This window comes from Carcharodon carcharias, chromosome 8 (assembly GCF_017639515.1).
Source record: "Carcharodon carcharias isolate sCarCar2 chromosome 8, sCarCar2.pri, whole genome shotgun sequence".
In the NCBI taxonomy this organism is placed as follows: Eukaryota; Metazoa; Chordata; class Chondrichthyes; order Lamniformes; family Lamnidae; genus Carcharodon; species Carcharodon carcharias.
In genome coordinates this window covers 15265183-15287595 of record NC_054474.1, presented here as the reverse complement: position 1 = coordinate 15287595, position 22413 = coordinate 15265183, and the positions used below count along the sequence as shown (strand labels likewise).

Here is a 22413-nt window from a genome sequence, read left to right as displayed (position 1 = left end):
AAATGCGATTAGTGTGTGAAATCACCCAATGAACACTGGGCAAGTGTTGCTACTTTGGCTTCACGTTTGCTGCAACATAACTGGAGTTGGCACAGAGTTGAGTATAAAATACCATGGAGTGGAAACAGAAAATACTGGAAATACTCAGGACAGACAGTGTCTTTGGAGACAGAAATAGAGGTCAATTTTCAGGTCAATGGTATTTCTTCAAAACAGTTGCAGCTGCTGTCAGTGAGTTCGTAATGTGAATGGAGGGGTTGGTAGCGGGTGCAAGCTGCAGGTGCATTGCAAGTAGTTTAGGAGTTCTCTTGAAAGGTCATCAACCTGAAACATTAACTCTGTTTCTCTCTACATAGACACTGCCTGACCTACTGGGTATTTCTAGCACTTTCTGTTTTCATTTCAGTTTTCACAATCCACAGTATTTTGCTTTTATAAAATGTTAAGGGTTTCCTGGGAACTCTTTTTAAATTTTAAATATTGAAGAGATTAAATTGCTCTTTCCTGACAGGAAAATTTAACTGGCACTTTGAGTGCATGCAGTGTTCCAATGTCGTTGGGCAGGAAACGGTGTGATTGTTTTATTCGAGAAACTAGATCAGAGAGAGCTGATTTTGGGCAGGGGCAAAATTCAAACTGATGAACTTAATCAGATTGGCCTGAACTGAGGAGAGCAGGAAGGGCAAAACCCAGAAGAGAGACAAAGACTTATTGGCTTATGAAAAATTATATAAATTCTATGCATGTTTATTGTGGAAGACAGTACATGAAAAAAATGTTTTCAGTGATGTAGTGGATTTGATTGGAAGATTGGTTCCAATGTTGAAATAGATGTATAACTGCCAAGTCGTTAGCTGGAATTTACTGGATAGCAGTAACTGCAAGCCAAAAACACACACTCGTCGTAGACATACTTCGACCAGCACTTCAGGAATTCCAGTCAATTACTATTCGGCAAGCATGCACCGTTTGTATTACCTGTGGGAAAGCATGGGTGAAATCATAATCTGAGCTATATGCTATAGTTCTGTTCAACTTGAAAAATTGTGCCTAAGATACGTTATAGCTTAAATTCTTTCAAAACTGCCTTTAAATGCAACTTTTTTTTGGTATGAATGTGAACAGGATAGAAAGAGAAGGATGAAATATAGTGGATCATCTGAATGTACCACTAATTTGGACCTTCATCCCAAGTCTGAACCTTAGGCCATTTCTTATTGTTAATCTCATTATCCGAGCATATCAGAAATTAGTAAGTTTGGTAGCTGTTGTGTTTAGGACAGTGATTTAGGGAACTTGACAAGCCTGCAATATGGAAAATGCAATGCATTAGACTCTGCAAAGAAGTGTTTGTGTTGTTGTCAACTCTATTCAATGAAGTGCTATTGAATTTAAAAAATAAATTCTAATCTTTGTGTTGTTTCACCAGACCTCAGAGTATCTGATACAATTTTGACCAACCTGATAAACTTGTGTCACAAGCTGGATATAAATTGATATTTCATGTTGTGCAGATTTTATAATGTTGGCAAGAAATATTTTAGTAGATTGGTTGTAAGTATTAATTTGAAATATTATCAAATCTCACAGCAGAGGAGGAGGCCTTTCAGCCCACCTTGATTATATTGGCTTTCTGAAAGATCTACCAAGTACTCCATTCTCCTGCTTTTTCCCCCATAGCCAAACACAATGTTCCTTTTCAAGTTCTTATCCAATTCCCTTTTGAAAGTTACTATAGAATGCTGATTTTAGACAGTGTGTACCAGATTATGACGCACCTCATAAAAAAAATCTCCATTGATTTTGCAAATTATCTTAAATCTGTGTCCTCTAGTTCCTAACCCACCTGTCATAAGAGACAGTCTCTTCTATCTACTATATCAAAACCCTTCATGATTTTGAACATCTCACTAAATCTCTCTTTAACCTCTCTGCCCTAAGGAGAACAATTCCAACTCCTGTAGTCTTTCTACATAACTAAAGTCCTTCCTTTCCTGTTACCATTCTAGTAAATCTCTTCCACAGGGTCTCCATAGCTTTACCATCCTTTCTGAAGTGTGATGCCCAGAACTGGATCTAATATTCAGCTCAGAGTTCTGTTTTTATAAAGGTTTACCATAGCTTCCTTGCTTTTGTACCCCATATAAATTGAAGACGAGAATCCCATATGCTTTCATGATACAACAAATTCCCTGTTTTTATTACCAGTTTACCTGGGTTTTTGATGTGGAGGAAGGGAAAGAGATGAAATAGGGTTGCTGAATTTAATTAGTGACTTCGGGGATCATATCTATTACTGGATTAGAAATTGAAATAATTACATTTCTAAACTAAATCACAAGTTCACATTACTTTCCATGCATCATTAGAGCATCCAAACATGTGGCAGTGTGCAAGTTTTTCAAGTTTTCAGCCAACACTTTTGATATCTATGAAAGGAACATCATGTGGGAAAGTGCTTTTTTTTCTACAGTTATCTTCCCCTTTAAAGTACCAGCCTGTCTTTGGAGAGCTTTGTTTTATGCTGCCTGTTGATTATAGATAGTATTGTGAGGTGGGTCTATTTGAAGCCAGCGACTTCCATGCTGAAACTGACAAATGTGAGCCTTCGTCATGTTGCTATTTGAGTCCTGCGCATCCCATTGACTGGGCAGTGATAAATGCACAGCAAAAAACTCCACACGTGCTCAACTCATAGATTGGAATTAATTGCTGCAGTCCTAAATGGATTATTTCTCATGTTTCAGGAGAAGCAGAGGAAACAGCAGGAACAACAGTTGCAGAGGCACCTCACCAGGCCTCCACCTCAATATCAAGATCAGCAGCAAAACCCGTATCGTGTTGAGCAGGTCAGCCAGTTTCAGGGTAAGTGTGGTATCATCACTTGGGCTAATGTTCTTTCTAGAGGCAGTGGTCAATGCTGGTGAAATTCATGATGCAATCTGCAAACTTATTGAAAGATCATTATTTTCACTCTGGCCTTGGCTGATCAAATATCACAACATAAGGGAAGATAGTTATAGTTGTTGGTCTTCTCAGCTGCAAGACTTCCTCAGGGCCTAACTATCTTCAGCTACTTCGTTAATAACCCTCGCACTAGAAGTGGGGAATATTCACTGATTGCACGGCCTACAATACCATTCACAAGTTCTCAGATGCTGAAGCAGTGCGTGACAACGTGCAGGAAGACCTGCCAAAATTGAGACGGGCTGATAAGTGATAAGTAACATTTGTGGTACACAGGTGCCAGGCATTGACCATTGCCACAGCAAGAGAGAATATGACCGTTTCCCCTTGACCTTCAATGTCATTAACATTGCTGAGTCCTCCACCTTGACAGTTAGAAACTTAACTAGACCAGCCATATGAAAACTGTGGCTACCAGAGCAGGTCAGAAGCTGGAAATTCTATGATGGGTAGTTCTCCTGACTCCCCAAAGCCTGTCCACTATCTACAAGGCACAAGTCAAGAATATGATGGAATATTCTCCAGTTGCCTAGATGAGTACAGCTCCAACAATACTCAAAGCTCAATGTCATCCTGGGCAAAGCAACCTTCTTGATTAGCACCCTTTAATCATTCACTTCCTCCACCAGCACATTGGCAGCAGTGTGTACCATCTACAAAATGCACTGCAGCAACTTGCCAGGCTGCCTTCAACAGCACCTTCCAAACTTGCAACTTCAATTACCTAGAAAAACAAGGGCAGCAGATGCACAAGAACACCACCACCTGTAAATATTCTCCCAAGCCACACACCATCCTGACTTGGAACTATATTACTATTCCTTCAATGTCGTTGGGTCAAAATCCTGGAACTCCCTCCCTAACAGCACTGTGAATGTATCTACACCACATGGATTACAGCCATTCAAGAAGCAGCTCACCACCACCTTCTTGAGGGCAATTAGGGACGAGCAACAAATGCTGGCTTAGACTGTCACTGCTTCAAACCTTGGTTAAACTATACTTGGAGTACTGTGTGCAATTCTGGTTGTCATATTATAAAGAATACAGGGGCACTAGAGAGAGTACAAGATTTACAAAGATGATATCTGAAATGTGTAGGTATAAATATCAGGGAAGGATTGACAGGCTGGATCTTTTTTCTCTCAAAAAAAGGTGCTTGAAAGGTGACCAGTTAGTTTTCTTTAATGTTACGAAAGATTTTATTAGAGTGGATAACTAGAGAATGTTCCTGCTTGTGGGGAAGAGCATAACCAGAGGCCATCAATAAAACTACCAAGAAATCCGATAGTGAATTCAGGAGAAAGAAACTTCTTCATTCAAAGAGTGGTGAGAGTGTGGGACTTGTTACCACAGGGAGTGATTGATAAAATAAAATAGATGTACTTAAGGGTAAGTTAGACAGCATATAAAGGAGAAGGGAAAAGATGACTATGTTGGCCGATTTAGATAAAAGATGGGAGGAGGCAGAAGAGTGGAGCAGGGAGTGCATGCAGCTTACGTTTGACTGTGATTTTAGTTCCAGTCCAGCGTTCATGAATTTAAATTAGCAAGATGACTTTTCCCCGCAAGGTGTTGCTTCAGGCAAAGTGCTGCAGCCTGTGCTCAAAAATAGCACCTGCTATCTCAAAACCCCAATCACCATCTCCCCTAGTTGCTTCCATCAGTTTCTCACAATTACAACAGAGGCTTTTCAATGATCAGTTATCAAATGATCGTTTCTTTTTCATCACTTGAGCATTTTTTAAATCGAGGCTTTGTGTTCTGCAGATTACAGAAGAGGTGAGTGTAATTAAAGAAATCTGCTGATTTATGACGAGAGGAATTTTATCATTCTTTCTGACACTTTCTGAGGCTGGGCTGCTTAGACAGTGGACTGAATCACACGCCTAATACATGGAGCAGAAGTGTGATTGGTTCCCTTTGGTGAATTGGTTTGCATTTTCCAGCAAGATGTGGTTGAATAGCTTAGGAACCAGGTCGAGTTCAACTCCAAATAAAATGGCCAGCATTCTTTTGGGAAGGAAATGTGAATTAACCAGCAATTTATTTCAGGCAGCAAAATTTTCGACAGGTTCAATATCGTCAAAGCTTTTCGTCTTGCACTCATCAGGACAATTCGCACGAATACCAAATTTAAAGAGAACAACAATTTATACTTAACAAAAACAAAAACAGAATTACCTGGAAAAACTCAGCAGGTCGGACAGCATCGGCGGAGAAGAAAAGAGTTGACGTTTCGAGTCCTCATGACCCTTCGACAGAACTTGAGTTCGAGTCCAAGAAAGAGTTGAAATATAAGCTGGTTTAAGGTGTGTGTGTGGGGGGCGGAGAGAGAGGTGGAGGGGGGGGGTTGTGGTTGTAGGGACAAACAAGCAGTGTTAGAAGCAGATCATCAAAAGATGTCAACAACAATAGTACAAAAGAACACATAGGTGTTAAAGTTGGTGATATTATCTAAACGAATGTGCTAATTAAGAATGGATGGTAGGGCATTCAAGGTATAGCTCTAGTGGGGGTGTTTTTTTTTAAAATAATGGAAATAGGTGGGAAAAGGAAAATCTTTATAATTTATTGGTTAAAAAAAAAGGAAGGGGGAAACAGAAAGGGGGTGGGGATGGGGGAGGGAGCTCACGACCTAAAGTTGTTGAATTCAATATTCAGTCCGGAAGGCTGTAAAGTGCCTAGTCGGAAGATGAGGTGTTGTTCCTCCAGTTTGCGTTGGGCTTCACTGGAACAATGCAGCAAGCCAAGGACAGACATGTGGGCAAGAGAGCAGGGTGGAGTGTTAAAATGGCAAGCGACAGGGAGGTTTGGGTCATTCTTGTGGACAGACCGCAGGTGTTCTGCAAAGCGGTCGCCCAGTTTACGTTTGGTCTCTCCAATGTAGAGGAGACCATATTGGGAGCAACGAATGCAGTAGACTAAGTTGGGGGAAATGCAAGTGAAATGCTGCTTCATTTGAAAGGAGTGTTTGGGTCCTTGGACGGTGAGGAGAGAGGAAGTGAAGGGGCAGGTGTTGCATCTTTTGCGTGGGCATGGGGTGGTGCCATAGGAGAGGGTTGAGGAGTAGGGGGTGATGGAGGAGTGGACCAGGGTGTCCCGGAGGGTGCGATCCCTACGGAATGCTGATGGGGGGGTGAAGGGAAGATGTGTTTGGTGGTGGCATCATGCTGGAGTTGGCGGAAATGGCGGAGGATGATCCTTTGAATGCGGAGGCTGGTGGGGTGATAAGTGAGGACAAGGGGGACCCTATCATGTTTCTGGGAGGGAGGAGAAGGCGTGAGGGCGGATGCGCAGGAGATGGGCCGGACACGGTTGAGGGCTCTGTCAACGACCATGGGTGGAAAACCTCGGTTGGCGGAAATGGCGGAGGATGATCCTTTGAATGCGGAGGCTGGTGGGGTGATAAGTGAGGACAAGGGGGACCCTATCATGTTTCTGGGAGGGAGAAGAAGGCGTGAGGGCGGATGCGCGGGAGATGGCCCGGACTCGGTTGCAATTTATACTTCTTGAGAAGAGAGTGTTGATTGATTGGCAAGTGGACTCTGGTAGAGGTGTTGTCATGGAGAATGCACTATCAGAGTCCACTTGTCAACTAATCAGCACTCTTCTCATGAAGTATAAATTGTTGTTCCCTTTACATTTAGTATTCTTGCAAATTGTTCTGACGAATACAAGACGAAAAGCTTCAACAGAATGTGTCTTTTTTCGAGGCTGTGCTGCAATTATACAGGGCCTTGTTGAGACCACACCTGGAATATTGTGTGCAGTTTTGGCCTCCTTATCTGAGAAGGGATGTTCTTGCTATAGAGGGAGTACAGCGAAGGTTTACCAGACTGATTCCTGGGATGGCGGAACTGACATATGAGGAAAGATTGAGTTGGTCAGGATTATATTCGCTGGAGTTCAGAAGAATGAGGGGGTATCTCATAGAAACCTATAAAATTCTAACAGGACTAGACAGGGTAGATGCAGGAAGGATGTTCCCGATGGTGGGGGAGTCCAGAACCAGGGGTCACAGTCTGAGGATACGGGGTAGACCACTTAGGTCTGAGATGAGGAGGAATTTCTTCACCCAGAGAGTGGTGAGCCTGTGGAATTCACTACCACAGAAAGTAGTTGAGGCCAAAACATTGTATGTTTTGAAGAAGGACTTAGATATAGCTCTTGGGGTGAAAGGGATCAAAGGATATGGGGAGAAAGCGGGAGCAGGCTATTGAGCTGGATGATCAGCCATGATCATAATGAATGGCGGAGCAGGCTCGAAGGGCCAAATGGCCTACTCCTATTTTCTAAGTTTCTATGTTTCAGCAGAACTTGGGTTGAATATTCTTGTGTGATTATAATTTGAATTTAGAGGAATATATTGTACTTGAAAATCTCTAAAAGTGCAAGTTAAATCCTGGTGCTACATTGGCATTTAAAATCTCATTTTTCTTTGTTTTTTTAAAAGAGCAATGAGTTCTGTGTTTGCTTTCCTTCCTAAGTAGTTAAATTTGCTTTGTGCTTAGTGCGCCACTAGGTGTAGTTTTTATTCATTCATGGGAAGTGGGTGTCGATGGCTAGGCCATCATTTATTGCCCATCCCTAATTGCCCTTGAGAAGGTGGTGCTGAGCTGCTTTTTTGAACCGTTGCAGTCCATGTGGTGTAGGTATACCCACAGTGCTATTCGGAAGGTAGTTCAGGTTTTGACCCAGTGACAGTGAAGGGCCGGCGATACTCTTCCAGGTCAGGATGGTGAGTTGCTTGGAAGCGAACCCCCAGGTCGTGGTGTTCTCATGTGTCTGTTGCCCTTGTCCTTCTAGATGGTAGAAGTCGTGGGTTTGGGAGGTGCTGTTTAAGAAGTCTTGGTGAGTTCTTGCAGGGCATCTTGTAAATGGTATGTACTGCTACTATTTGTGCATTGGTGGTGGAGGGAGTGAACGTTTGTGGATGGGGTGCCAATCAAGCGGGCATCCAGGTAAGTGGAGTGTATTCCATCACGCTCCTAATTTATGCCTTGTAGGTGGTGGACAGGCTTTAGGGAGTCAGGAAGTGAGTTACTCGCTGCAGGATTCCTAGCCCCTGGCCTGCTGTTTTAGCTGCAGTATTTATATGGCTAGTCCAGTTCAGCTTCTGGTCAATGATAACCCTCAGGATGTTGATAGTGGGGGATTCCGTAATGGGTAATCCCATTGTCTGCCAAGTGGCGATGGTTAGATCCTCTCTTGTTGGAGAGGGTCATTGTCTGGCACATGTGGGCCTGAATGTTACTTGTCAGCCCAAGACTGGATCTTGTCCAGGTCTTGCTGCATTTGAACATGGACTGCTTCAGTATCTGAAGTGTCACGAATGGCACTGAACATTGCGCAACCATCAGCAAACATCTCCAGTGTTTTGAACACTGCTATTAAATTGTTAGGATCATCCTCAAGGATGTGTGCTTTGAAAGATTATATGGTTATGAAAGGAGGATATAGTAACTGAGAAGTAATCAGTTACAGTTTGTTCATTAGGAAAGGAAGCTGGATGTTCAGCAATTTGGTGGGTATAAGGTCGAGAGCATGAGGTGCGTCGCATGGACAAAATAAGCTTGGAGAGGGGCATAGAGAGAGGTAAAGAAAATAAAGAATGATGTGGATTTAGGGCTAGAGGTCAAGCAGAAAGTGCTCAATGAGATGAAGCTTTTTAATGCAAAATACTTAATTTGTTTAACAAATTATAATCCGTTATAAGCAAATCATTTCCTTTGCATACTGATTCATGGTATAAAGAATATTGTTTATTCCATGTATTGCGGAATTTTAATTTTTTAAAAGTGAACAGTGCATAGAAGTTCAGTTGGTGCATTGAATTCACTCTATTCACCAGCTTGCTCTGTTCACTAACTGTCACTTTCCATCTTCATTTTTTCAAAAGAAGTTAACAAAAATACTTTTATTTCTTCAGTGCCTTTCAGACCCTCAGGGCATCTCAAAGAACTTTACAGCCAATGTTTTTGCAGGATAATCATTCTTGTAATGTAGGGAATGCAGCAACCCAACAAGGTCCCACAAACAGTAATGTGATATTAATCAAGTAATCGGATTTGGTGATCTTGATGGAGGGATTAGTATCCCCAGGAATAAATATTCCTGGGCTATTAGGAAGAACTCCCCTGCTCTCCTTCAAAATAGAGCAATGTGATCTTTTATACCACCCAAAGAGAACAGGAGGGCCCTGTACTTATCGTCTTATCTGACAGGCCGTGCCTCCAACTGTGCAGCACTCCCTCGGTACAGAAAGTATCAGCCTGCATTACATTCTTCAATCCTGGAATGTAGTTTTAACCCATGACATTACTGGGGTGAGAGTGCTGTCCACTGAGCAATGGCTGCCACAGTAGCCCAGAGTAAAAGTTTTTATTAATGGAGGGGGACAGAGAGAATCGAGCTATTTGTAGCTGAGGCAGAAACACCTTTGCTTGCTAATGGTGTTTTGGTCTGGAGCAGAGAAGGTTATTTTAATGGGAGCTATCTTAATTAAGTTTGCCTGTTCTGTTACTGGGAGTTAATTTTGTCAATGTGCTCCATTTCACAGGTTCCCCTCAAGTTCTTCCAGCGGTTGGAAATCTGGCTACTACGAATGCTAGCAGCTCACGATTGTTCTCTCAGAATCAAAACATGATCCAGATCGGGCAAAGCCAGAGTTCTGTCTCCTCCAGTAGCTCTGCTGCTGGCCAGTCAGAGCTAGGAGTGGCTCAGTACGGTAATATGCACAATGTCCAACAGGGAATATACAATGTGGGGTCAAATATGAACCAAATGCTTCCACATTCTGCCCAGGGCACAATTGGAAATGGGCAGCATTCAAATCAGTTGCAGAGACAGCCTAGTATGGCACAAGGAGCTTCCATGGTAACGGGCTACAGTCAGAATCACCTCAGCAGCTCGACCCTTGCACAACAGCAACACAACAAAGGAACTGTGAGCCAGGCTGTATCAAAGACCCACTTGCAGAGGTTACCAGGTGCTGTGGCAAACCAAAATCCAACATGGCAGCATCGACCCTTGCAAAGCATGAATAACCAAAACCAAACAAACAGCAATCTAGTAGCATTCAGCAGTACCTCAACTTTCCATGTACGGCCATCTCGCCCCAAATTTTCCAGCCAGCAGTTTGTGCAGGGGATTCCCCGGGCGGGTCTCACTGCAGTCAGACCAGTGGGATCCATCAACTCAACTGTTGGTGGCCAAGTGATGCCTACATTAGGTGGTCCTCTGACACGGACAAACCAGCCCTCACAGCAGACTGTCCCTAGTTTAAACCAGCCCATTCCAGACATGACAAGCTTTGCTTCCAGCCAGCAAATGGCTACAAGGAACAGCCTCCAATGCAACCAGGTTTACCAGGTAAGAAGCACCAGCCAGGAACTACCTTTTAGCTACGGTAACCAGCCTGGTGGTAACATGATTCAGGGGTTACCTGGAGATACAGACCTGATGGACTCTCTATTGAAAAACAGGACTACAGAGGAATGGATAATCGATTTGGACGAGCTTCTGGGATCACACCACTGAAGGACAGCTCACTAAACTTGTGTGGAATCAGTGGGAATAAGTGTAATTTTCGAACTTTTTATATAAACAAAATGGGACCAAAAATAAAACTGTAACAAAACCCCTGTGGGACATGACAGGTAAAAATGTATGGTTGGGAACATTTTTATGAGCAAGTTTGAAAAAAATTACTATTTTACGGTCAAATCAGATGACAAAACTTTTATATTTTAAAAAAAAAAATTTTTTAAAAAGTTCCTTTTATTATACACTGGTTGTCCCATACAGGGAAATCAGATCACTTCTTTGAGCAACCTTCTCTGCACCCTATAGGCTTTTAATCCCAAGCTTGCAGCATTATAAGTAATGGAAATGGAGATTTCTGGAAGTATACAGCAAGGGTGGTCAATGTTTATAAAAAGAGAAGACTTGTGAATCCAATGAAGAGTACATAATTGAAAGATCAATCTCTCTTCCCTGATGCTGGTTGGCCTTTTGTCCATTTCAAGAGTTTCCATTTTATTTCAGGTTTTCCTGCTTTACCTTTTTGTTACATTTCAGTCCGCACTTTATAATTTGTCATTTCCTTTACTTTTCTTAGTTTTGGGAGTCTCCTGCTCTGGCCATCCAGTTACTTTTCGCAAAAGAAAAGTGTTCTATAAAGTCACTGCTGGAGTTAACCACATGTTTAAGAATTGGAAAAACTATTCACTTTCTACTGATGTCCCTGGCTCGCGTTTTGCTGAGTTCTTTTGTCTTGTTTCTATGATGCTCTTTGAGTTGAATCATAGATATTTACAGTGCAGAAGGAGGCAATCCGGCCTATCATGTCTGTGCCAAAAATGACAATCCATCCAACCCAGTCCCACTTCCCGACTGTTGATCCATGGCCTTGTAGGTTACTTGCTAACATGTAATCTCTGTGTACGTTGCCTGACTCTGAGCTTATTTAATTTTCTTTCCTCTTCACGTTCTTTATATATGGCTTTCCAGCCAAGTTCAGCATGAGGATTTCTTATGAATTACTCATTACAAAATTATCAATAATAAAAACAGAAAATGCTGGAAAAACTCAGGTCTAGCAACATCTATGGAGAGAGAAACAGTGTTAACATTTCGAGTCCAATATGACTCCCCCAATTTTCTGTTATAATTTCAGATTTCCAGCATCTGTAGTATTTTATTTTTATGACAAAATTATCATTTGTCTTATTTCACTTTTTATTGCCTATCCCTAGTAGTCCTCGAGTAATATGCTAGGCCACTTTGGAGGGCAGTTAAGAGCCAAACTTGTTGGTGTGGGACTGGAGTCCGTGTAAGAACAAGTTTCCTTCTCTAAAATACGTTATTGAACCAATGTTTCAGACAATCTGACGATTTCACAGTCGCTTACCAGATTTTGAAATTTATTTCCACCGCCTTTTTTTTAAAGAAGTGAATTCAAATTTTCAAGCTGCTCACAAGATTTGAACTCGTATTTTCTAGACTTATTAGTCTGGTAACAATTTATTACACCACTGTACCCCGCAGAAATAATCACTGTTCTCTTTCTCACAATAGGAGACAAGAGATGCTACTGCATTTAGCATGTTATTAAATTACAAATGCAACAGATCTGCATTGCTGTATTGAACAATATTTTGCACTTTACTTTTTTTTGTCTTGTTTCACCCCCCATAGAATCTGGGCAGGAGGGGGCAACATGACAAGTTGTTGTATGTAAAGGCACTTGTGCACGCGGGTCTTATTTGGGCCTATAGTCAATCAATTGAATAAACTCCATTGAAATATTTCAGAATCCTGACAAGACTGGGCTCAGACTTTTACAAGTAGTTTGAAAGCCGGAAAAAGATAATTGCACTATGCATCCAGCACCTGTTTCATGCTCACTTTATGTTGTCCGGGCACTGAGAGAGCAGTGTTAAAAGGGAGATCTGCCATCTACCAGTGCCCTACACTTGCTGTCTTTTCAAACGTACTGTCTGTCCCTTTGGAGGCTCGCGTCACATCTGCCTCTTAACTCATGAAAATTTATGCCCCAGATGCATTCAAGGGGATAGAATCTGTGTATTTTTCACTTGTCTGGTGCAGATGTAGGCCGTAGGTTATCAGAATAAAACGGCCAGATAAAAAATGAAAATCAGCCATTCACTGTCCCAACCATCCATTTCCTCAGTCCATGGTTGAAATGTTCTGTGGCAAATTCACTGCCTTCCAATCATGGTGCTTGCAGTATCTTTACATTTAAGTCAGTCAGATTGTGTGTGTGTGTGTGTTATGTATGTATGTGTGTGCGCGTGTGTGCGTGCGTGTTTATATAAATGTTTACATTTTTATAAAAGAAAAATTGATAAAAGTATTTAGTTCCTTGTCTGTAATATATTTTTGCATTTTATAGTTTTAAAAAACTGCATTTCTTGGTATGATTTTTGTAAGTCTTAACTCTGCACTTGATTGTATTGACTTTACTCGCTCTAACCTTCATTTTATATTCAGCTGTAATGTCAGACTTTAAGTCCACATCATTAGAGCTATTAAAGTGCAGTTCTGGTGGAAAATAACCTATGGCCAAATCTGGTTTTAAAGTCACTCTCACCTTCAAAATTTTTGAGTCTTGTGTATTTTTTAATTCAAGATGTTCGTAATGTGTTCCTTAATGAATATTGCATGTGTGTATGTACGGTTAAGAACATCAGATTGGGTAGTTCAAATGGCATTTGTCTATTCCTCTTTTTAAAATTTATTCTTTCACTGGATGTGGGCATTGCTGGCTAGGCCAGCATTTATTGCCTATCCCTAATTACCTCTGAGCAGGTGATGGCGAGCTGCCTTCTTGAACCACTGCAGTCCATGTGGTGTAGGTGCGCCTACGCTGCTGTTAGAGAGGGAGTTCCAGGATTTTGACCCAGTGACATTGAAGGAACAGTGATAAAGCTCCAAATCAGATGGTATGGATTGGAGGGGAACTTGGAGATGGTAGTCTTCCCATGCACCTGCTGCCCTTGGCCTAGGTGGTAGAGATCGCAGATTTGGAAGGTTTCATCGAAGGAGCCTTGGTAAGTTGCTGCAGTGCATCTTCCCAGTTGTACACACTGCTGCCACTGTGTGTTGGTGGTGGAGGGAATAAAAGTTTAAGGTGGTGGATGGGATGCCAGTTAAGTGGGTTGCTTGGTCTTGGACAGTGTCGAGCTTCTTAAGTGTTGTTGGAGCTGTACTCGTCCAGGTAGGTGGATTGTATTCCATCACACTCCTGATTTGTGCCTTGTGGATGGTGTCCAGGCTTTGGGGAGTCAGGAGGTGAGTTATTTGCTGCAGAATTTCCAGCCTCTGACCTGCTCTTTTAGCCACAGTATTTATATAGCTAATCCAGTTCAGTTTCAGTTCAATGATAACTTGCATTTTTGTTTTAATTGAGCCCACCTACACCCTCATTCTAGCCGTCCGTACCCCTCCAAAAATTGATCCAAATTCCTTTCAACCCATTTAGCATGTTTAGTGACCTCCCTCTCCATGTAATTTGTTTCAGTTCTGCAGTTTTAACCCTCTGCCAGATAGTACAAGCTAGCGGTTACAAAGTTTTGACAACTTTTGCTCCAACCTGCTGAAAGGTTACAAGAATCACATTTTTAAAGCAATCTCGATCTTTTTGTGAATGTAGTTCAGTAAAATCTGTATGTGGCAAGCAGATTGTATATGGTGCCTGTTCTTTGTTCCCCTGTGTACATCTTTTTTTTAAAAGTGTTCTTTATAGTGTTAAATTATTGAAAATTGTGGCAAAAGAGGTGGTTTAAGTTTACCGCTATAATTGAGAACATGAAGTTGCAACTAATTGTGCAACATTTTGGCACCACATTTGGAATTCAAAAAACTACTATAGAATCTCCCTTCTTTCAGTAGTTGCCTTGATTTAACTTTAGTACATGACTTACTTTGCAGGTTAACATTTTGTGAATTGCTTTTGCTGTCTGCTTCTTTCCAAATTGGGCCCTGGAAAGGCTTGATTTTTTTTAAATACAAGACAATTGTATAAACGGAAAATGTAATAATTACTGAAAAATGTGATACTGATATTTAAATTACTAAATTGGAAAGCCAGGACCAAAAGAGGCTACTGTTAAATCTGGTGTTGGCGTCTAAAGAGGTTTTTAACCAATTAGAAATTGTCACTGGTATTTAGACTCATAGTAGGCGCAGACACTTACAGCACAGGAGGCCATTCAGCCCATCATGTCCACCTGGTCAACAAAGATCTGACAACATTAATCCCATTTTCTAGCACTTGGCCCATAGCCCTGGAGGCTATGACAACAAAAGTGAATATCTAAATACTACTTCAATGTTACCAGAGTTTCTGACTCAATCACCCTTTCAGGTAGTGAGTTCCAGACTCCCACCACCCACTTGGTGAAAAAGTTTCTCTTAACTCCCCTCTTAACCTTCTACCCCTTACCTTAAATCTATGCCCCCTAGTTATTGGTCCCTCTACTAATGGAAAAAGTGCCTTCCTATCCACCCTATCTATGCCCCTCATAATCTTATTTACCTCTATTGGGTCCCCCCTCAACCTTCGTTGTTCCAAGGAAAGCAACCCCAGCCTACCAAATCTTTCCTCATAGCTTAGACCCTCCAGCCCAGGCAACATCCTGGTAAACCTCCTCTGCACCCTCTCCAGTGCAATCACATCCTTCCTATAATGTGACCAGAACTGCATGCAGTAACCCATTTGTGGTCTAACCAACATTTTATGCAGTTCCAACATAACCTCCCTGCTCTTGTATTCTATGCATCGGCTAATAAATGCAAGTATCCCATATGCCTCCTTAACCACCTTAGCTACCTACCCTGCTACCTTCAGGGACCTGTGGATATGCACATCAAGTACTGATCTTCAGTACTTTCCAGGGTCCTACCCTTGCCTTGTTATTACCTCTCACTTTTCTAGGTTGAATTCAATTTGCCACTGCTCTGCCCACCTGACCAGTCCATTGATAACCCCCTGCAGTTTACAGCTATCCTTCTCACTATTTACCACCCTACTAATTTTCATGTCATCCACAAACTTCTTGGTCATACCCCCTACATTTAATTCCAAATCATTTATATACGCCACAAACAGCAAGGGTCCCAGCACCGAGCATTGCAGAACCCCACTGGAAACAGACTTTCAACCACAGAAACATCCCTCTACCATTTACCTCTGCTTCCTGCCCCTCATCCACTTTTGGATCCAACGTGCCACTTTGCCTTGGATCCCATGGGCTCTTGTTTTTTTTGGCCAGTCTGCCATGAGGGACCTTATCAAAAGCCTTGCTAAAGTCCATGTAGACAACATCAAATGCATTACCGTCATCAACACTCCTGGTTACCTCCTCAAAAAATTCAATCAAATTTGTTAAACACAACTTTCCCATAACAAATCCATGCTGACTATCCCTGATTAATCCATGTATCTCCAAGTGCAGATATATTTTGTCCCTCAGAATTCTTTCTAGTAATTTCCCCACCACCGAGATTAGACTGACTGGCCTGTAATTTCCTGGTCTATCCCTTCCCTTTTTTAATAATGGGACAACGTTAGTACTCCTCTGGCACCTCACCTGTGGCCAGAGAGGATTTGAAAATTGCTGCCAGGGACCCTGATATCTCTTCCCTTGCTTCCCTCAGCAGCCTTGAATACATCTCATCCGGGCCTGCGGATTTATCCACTGTTAAGTCCGCTAAACCTGCTAGTACCTCCTTTTGCTGATACCCTCAAAGGAACTTACAGTAAATAAGTTCTGAATTCACTCCTCTTCTATCGCTTTTGGACAGAGAGCCCTGCTTAACTTGTGTGATGTTAATTTTAATTAGCTATCTCTTTGAATGTGGGAAGGGGCCTTGCACATTTTGAAGACTTTAGGGCAGCCCTGCACAAAAAAAAACTCAACTTCTAATTTTAAAGAATAGAGTTTATGCACAGAAGGTTCAATCTCTTAACAGTATTGCTTTAATGCAACCTGGGCTCATTTGACAGTCCATTTGGTGCCCTCAGCGGACTAATGGTGAGCCTCCAAGTATTGCATTCAAAATAGGAGCCTGAGTTACCATTTAAACCCTCGAGCCTGCTCTCCCATTCGATAAGATCATGGCTGAACTTCTAACTCAACTTCCACTTTCCTGCTCTATCCCCATATCCCTTGATTCTTTTAGAGATCAATAGATTTTTGTGCACTGTTTTGAATATACTCAATAACTGCACATTCACAACACCCTGGGTAGAGAACTTCAAAGATTCACAACACTTTGCATGAACCATGATGCTCCTATTTCCTATGTTATACTTGGGTCACCATTAGCCTGCTGAGGACCCCAGGTGGATGGGAGATGGGCTGCCAATTAACCTCAGGCTACTTTTTAACTTGTACTGTTATAGAGTGTGAAACTGCACAAGGGAAAGCAAAGAAATAATCACAGCTTATCTCCATCCTAAATGGTTGACTCCTGGCCCTGAGATGATGACCCCTATTTCTAGACTGTCCAACCAGGGGAAACAACCTTTCGGCATCTACCGTGTCAAGCCCTTTTAAAAACTACTTTTATTTCGATTATATTACCTCATTCTTCTAAACTTCTGCCTGAATGTGGGATCCTCATGATGCTGTAATTGGATTCGTTTCCCTCATGGCAAGGGGGTGCTTTTGGAAAGTTAGTTATTCTAACTGCCACATGCAATATGAAAGGAGCTATTGAGAAACACCTGTTCTGTGTACAATATTTTTTCTCTGCTTGCTTTAGTGAAATACCCAGCCCCCTACTTGGAAACTTATCCATCTTCACTATGATTAACAATCCCTGTGTGTGGCCTTCAGCAAAGCACTGAATGGGGATTGTGGCCCTCAGTAACAACACTGCTTCAGGATCTGTCTACGCTGTTGGCTTCAGAGAGTTAATCATTAGGTTGGCCATCATGAGTTCAGTTGGCACCGTTGGATATTTAAGGTTAAAACCCTTTCTGGTCTCTCAGACCATACAAGATGTGGCCGAGAGTACAGGTGCCTACAGCCAAGCTCTTGTCAATGTTACTGTGATCTCTTGGCTAGGACGTGGCAGAGCTGTAGGAGGAAGACTCTTTGGTCTTCCCACTGCAGTCTGGCTAGGATTGATGTGTGCATGATCCTTCACAGTGGCGTTTGTAAAATTACCTTATTTTGGTAGATTTAACCTTGCACTCTGCAGGCGGGCAGGCTATAGAATGGAATTGAGTTGAGAACATTATGGGATCCTGCTGGAGTTCATATACAAAATGTTTTCATTTCTGTTCACCTGAAGCGAACCCGCTCACATTATGTTTAACCCAAATCAGATTTGGCCATGTGGATTTTTTCTATCATAAACTATTTAATTGTAAATATAACTCCAAATATTGAGAATCATGTGCAAATAAAGACTTCATGATCTGTTTGTAATTGTGCTGTGTATTTCCTCATCAGTAGTGCTGCCTCAGGATGCCCAACAGAGCTCATAACGGTCCTGTCTTTTGTAAAACTGTGCTACTTGAAGCTGTTTTCTTTCATTTTGTTCTGCCCAAGATCACTCAATTTCACCCGATTAGATTGCCGTAGAACCTCGGCCCACATTGTCAATAATGGCTAGGCAACTAGGCAATCTTAATCAAGTTAAAGTTCAAAATATGATGTGCAGGGTGGGAAAACTAACTACTAGTGTACCTTATTGCCAGCCTCTCAACAGCACCTTATACTGCTGCAGTGTGATGTTTTTCTCTCCTCAGTCATCCTGTGACCTCTCTGAATGAGACCCAACATTTCAGGCAACCTTGGGCCATGGCACCAGGACCTCAGTTGGGACTGTTTCTTCCCCTCCCTCCATAACTCCTTTTTAATCTCACACCCTTAACTAACAGACACTCATGTGCCTCCCCTGACCCCCACCAGCCAAAATTGCATTTAAATCCCGGTCTTATAGCTGAAGGCCCTCTGTCCAATGAACCACAAAACTCAGTGCCTCTGTAGTGGTTTCAAGTCACAGCTGAGGTCAGACACTTGTTGGCAGAATGTTACTCTGAGCTATCACATCTAGAATACTGTGAACTGTTTTGGTCCCGTTATCTAAGGAAAGATATACTGGCGTTGGAGGCAGTCCAGAGAAGGTTCATGAGGTTGAGGCCAGGTATGGAAGGATTTTCTTATGAAGAGAGGTTGAGTAGGTTGGGCCTGTACTCACTGGAGTTTAGAAGAATGAGAGGCAACCTTATTGAAACATAAGGGGCTTGTCAGGATAGATGCTGAGAGGGTGTTTCCCCTTGTGGGAGAGTCAAGGGCCAGAGGGCATAATCTCAGAGTAAGGGGTCGCCCGTTTAAGACACAGATGAGGAATTTCTTTACTGAGGGTAGTGAATGTGTGGAATTCTTTACCCCAGAGGGCTGTAGAATTTGGGTCTTTAAGTATATGCATGGCAGAAAGATTTTTAATCAGTAAGGGAGTCAAGGGTTATGGGGGAAAGGCAGGAAAGTGGAGTTAAGGGCTAACAGATCAGCCATGATCTCATTGATTGGCAGAGCAGACCCGATGGGCCAAATGCTTTACTTTCTGCTCTTATGTCTTATGATTACTGAGTACAAATACATTGAAATTGATCAATGTTACTAAAGCAGTCATTACCACATTACTGTGAAGACAGCAGGTGCATTGGGAAGCCAGCACTTCCAATTCTCACACCGTCTGTATTTTGAAATATGTTGCCATTCCTTCATTGTCGCTGGGTCAAATCCTGAAACTCCCTCCCAAACAGCACTGTGGAAGCACCTTGGCCAGATGCCTCATTTGACAGGACAGCACTCTGTCAGTGCTGTCATTAGGAGACAGTCAGCCAGGATTTTGTGCAGATGTCTTGGGCGGGGATTGGACTCATGACCTTACAGCTCTGTGGAGTGTGTGCTTGGGACCAGTCAAATCTAGACCCTTTTGTACTGAAGATCTGTCTAAACCTAAGCAATGTTAATCTCCTGTAGGGAGGCTGTTGAAATTTTTGATTCTTATTGGTGTCGTGGATGTGATGGTGCTTGCCATTCCTCTTTGTTACCTTTCCTTCAGGACAGGACCTAATTAATTAAACTGGCCACTGTCACTTGCACCCTTCCCCCTACTTGTGTGTGCATCTCCAGAAACAATATTTAAAAAATATGCTTTATTCATAAAATATCTGGAAGAACATTACAAAACACTTCTAAATCACCATCACAAAAAGTGCAATCAGATTCAACTTTTACACAATGAATATTACAGTCATTTCAATGTCATTACAGAAAGTCAGACAGTGCAATGGTATTGGAGATATCAACATACATCATGTTGCACTCTGAGGTGCTTCAATACAATTATAATCCAATTAGTGTTCAATGCATACATTCATTGTGAGCTGTACAGCCCAAGGGATCTATACCTTTCCCAGAGCTTCGGTGCACTATGGCAGAAAGGTCTTAGCGACCTTTCCCCATTGGGCCTTTGCGGTGGCTGCCTCAAGCTTTACTACATCCCTCAGCATGTAGTCCTGGACCTTGGAATGTGCCAGTCTGCAACATTCGTTCGGGGACAACTCTTTGCACTGGAAGACCAACAAGTTTCGGGCAGACCAAAGAGTATCTTTCACTGAGTTGATGATCCTCCAGCTGCAGTTGATGTTTGTCTCGGTGTGTGTCCCTGGGAACAGCCCGTGCCACCATGCTGCTCAGGATGAACCTCGACTGAAACCACTGCATCGCTCTCCAGACCTTCTTTGCAAAGGCACAATCCACAAGGACGTGAACAACTGCCACCTCGAGGGCAACGTGCAGAGGGGGTGAGACTCCTGGTGTGTTGGAAGGATCTGACGGGGAGGGCCTTTCTTACCACCAGCCAAGCTACATCTTGGTGCTTGTTGGAAAGTTCTGGCAATGAGGCATTTTGCCAAGTGACTGACAGTCTGCTCGGGGAACCATCCAACAGGATCCACCATCTCCTTTTCCTGCAGGGCCTCTAAGATGTTACATGCCGACCACTGCCTGATGGACTTGTGGTCAAAGGTGTTTGCTGCATAAGTTTTTCCACAAGGGACAGGTGGTACCAACTGCTTGGAGCATTCCACAGCAGCGCGGCCAGACCCATCCTTCGCAACACCGGGGACAGGTAGAACCTCAGCACGTAGTGACACTTGGTGTTTGCATACCGAGGGTCTACACACAGCTTGATGTAGCTGCACACAAAGGTGGCCATCGGGATGAGGGTGATGTTGGGCATGTTTTTTTCCCCCTTATCTAGAGGCTTGTACATCGCGTCCCTGCGGACACGACCCATTTTCGACCTCCAGATAAAGCAAAAGATGGCTCAGGTGATTGTCATCACGCAGGAGTGTGGAATGGGCCAGACCTGCGCCACATACAGCAATAGTGAGAGTGCCTCACACCTGATGACCAGGTTCTTACCCGCAATGGAGAGGGAGCGTCCCCCCCACATGCCCAGTTTTCTTTCCACCATAGCCACTCGTTCCTTCCAGTTTCTAACGCATGCCCCGCTCCCTCCAAACCATATCCCCAGCACCTTCAGGCCATCAGCCCTGACGGTGAAGGGGACAAAAGATTGGAAACAATCTGCTTATTATGAAAGAATGGGGTCAATTTGACACAAGTTGACCTTTTACTTAGGTTAAAGTGTTATGTGGGTAGCAACATACCACAAACTGGTTCACCTAGCTTTAAAGCACATTTTCTCTTCACCCCTTCTCCCCATGCTTTTGGTTACTGTAGTATTCTTAATCACTTGAGTTGTATTTAACATAAAGGTGATATAACTCATGCCAAGATCTTTTTCCAAGCAAAAGTGTTCAAGCATTTTTTGTTAATTTTCTCTACATTGTGAAGAGCCTGTCCTAAAGAGGAGGATGACCAATGATGAAAGAGCAGGCAAGACCTCGCATTGGAAAATAAGAAATGAGTCCATTCAAACCTGCCCTAACATTTAACAAAATGGCTGATTTACCTTCCCATACAATCCCCATCCTTTGATTTCCTTCGTATTTAAAAAACCTATCACCTGCTGTCTCAAAGACGGAACATTGCAGATCTCCTGGGTAGAGAAGTCTAAAGCTCCACAACCCTTAGGAGAAATTTTTCCTCAACTCAATACTAAATGGCTGATTCCTTATCCTAAAGCTGTGACACATAGTTCTTGATTCTACAGCAAGGGGAAACAACTCTGTATCAACCCTCTCAAGGCCCTTAAGAATTGCTTCAGTGAGACCACCTTTTATTCTTCTAAACCCGAGAGAATATAGGTCTAGTCTACTCAATCTCTTGTTTTAGAATAATCCCCTTTTCCCAGGAATCAGTCTAGTGAACCTTTGTTGCCCTCCCATAGCCCTCCAGTGCATATCAGTTCCCTTTCTGTGCAGAACGTGTTTGCTATGTTTCTCACATAAGCCATTCTTCAAAATAATTGTATGGGCTATATAAGTGCAAGTACGTTTCAGGGATGTGCTCTGTGTAAGAAGCAAATCTTAGGAATTTAGCCCTGAAACTCTGCGGTATTCACCCTCTGAAACTTCAATAGACCCAAGTGTTTTTGCACCTGCAGGAGTAAGGGCCTTCCAAGTGTTTCTACTTCCCCTCCCCTTTCCCCCACAACCCAGCAAATTGTTTCCCTTCATAGTATTTACCTACGGAGAGGGATGTCCTTGAGATTCTGTGCCTCTCGGAATATTCCATGGTTCTGGTGGTGTGGTAGGAAGCATATTGTTGTGAAGCTCCAAGTGTTATGACTGGAGCCGGCTTGTTATGCCTGCCTGTCACTTCGGTATGTTTGTAACTGTGTGAACTAGGTATTTCCACCTGAAAACCCAAATTTGCCTGAAAGTTCCATGATAACTGTTACCAAATGATGTTGGCATTATATTTT

At 42.6% G+C, this 22413-nt stretch overlaps 1 protein-coding gene across 1 annotated transcript in view; it reads left to right on the top strand.

The window, feature by feature from the left end:
• maml1 (mastermind-like transcriptional coactivator 1) overlaps positions 1–13086 on the top strand; it is a 71148-nt gene extending 58062 nt beyond the window's left edge. The window contains exons 4-5 of the mRNA XM_041193874.1: positions 2748–2865; positions 9530–13086. Coding sequence (XP_041049808.1) covers positions 2748–2865; positions 9530–10509 — 1098 coding nt within the window. The 3' untranslated portion in view covers positions 10510–13086. The remainder of the gene's footprint in view (positions 1–2747; positions 2866–9529) is intronic.
• Positions 13087–22413: the final 9327 nt, after the last annotated feature.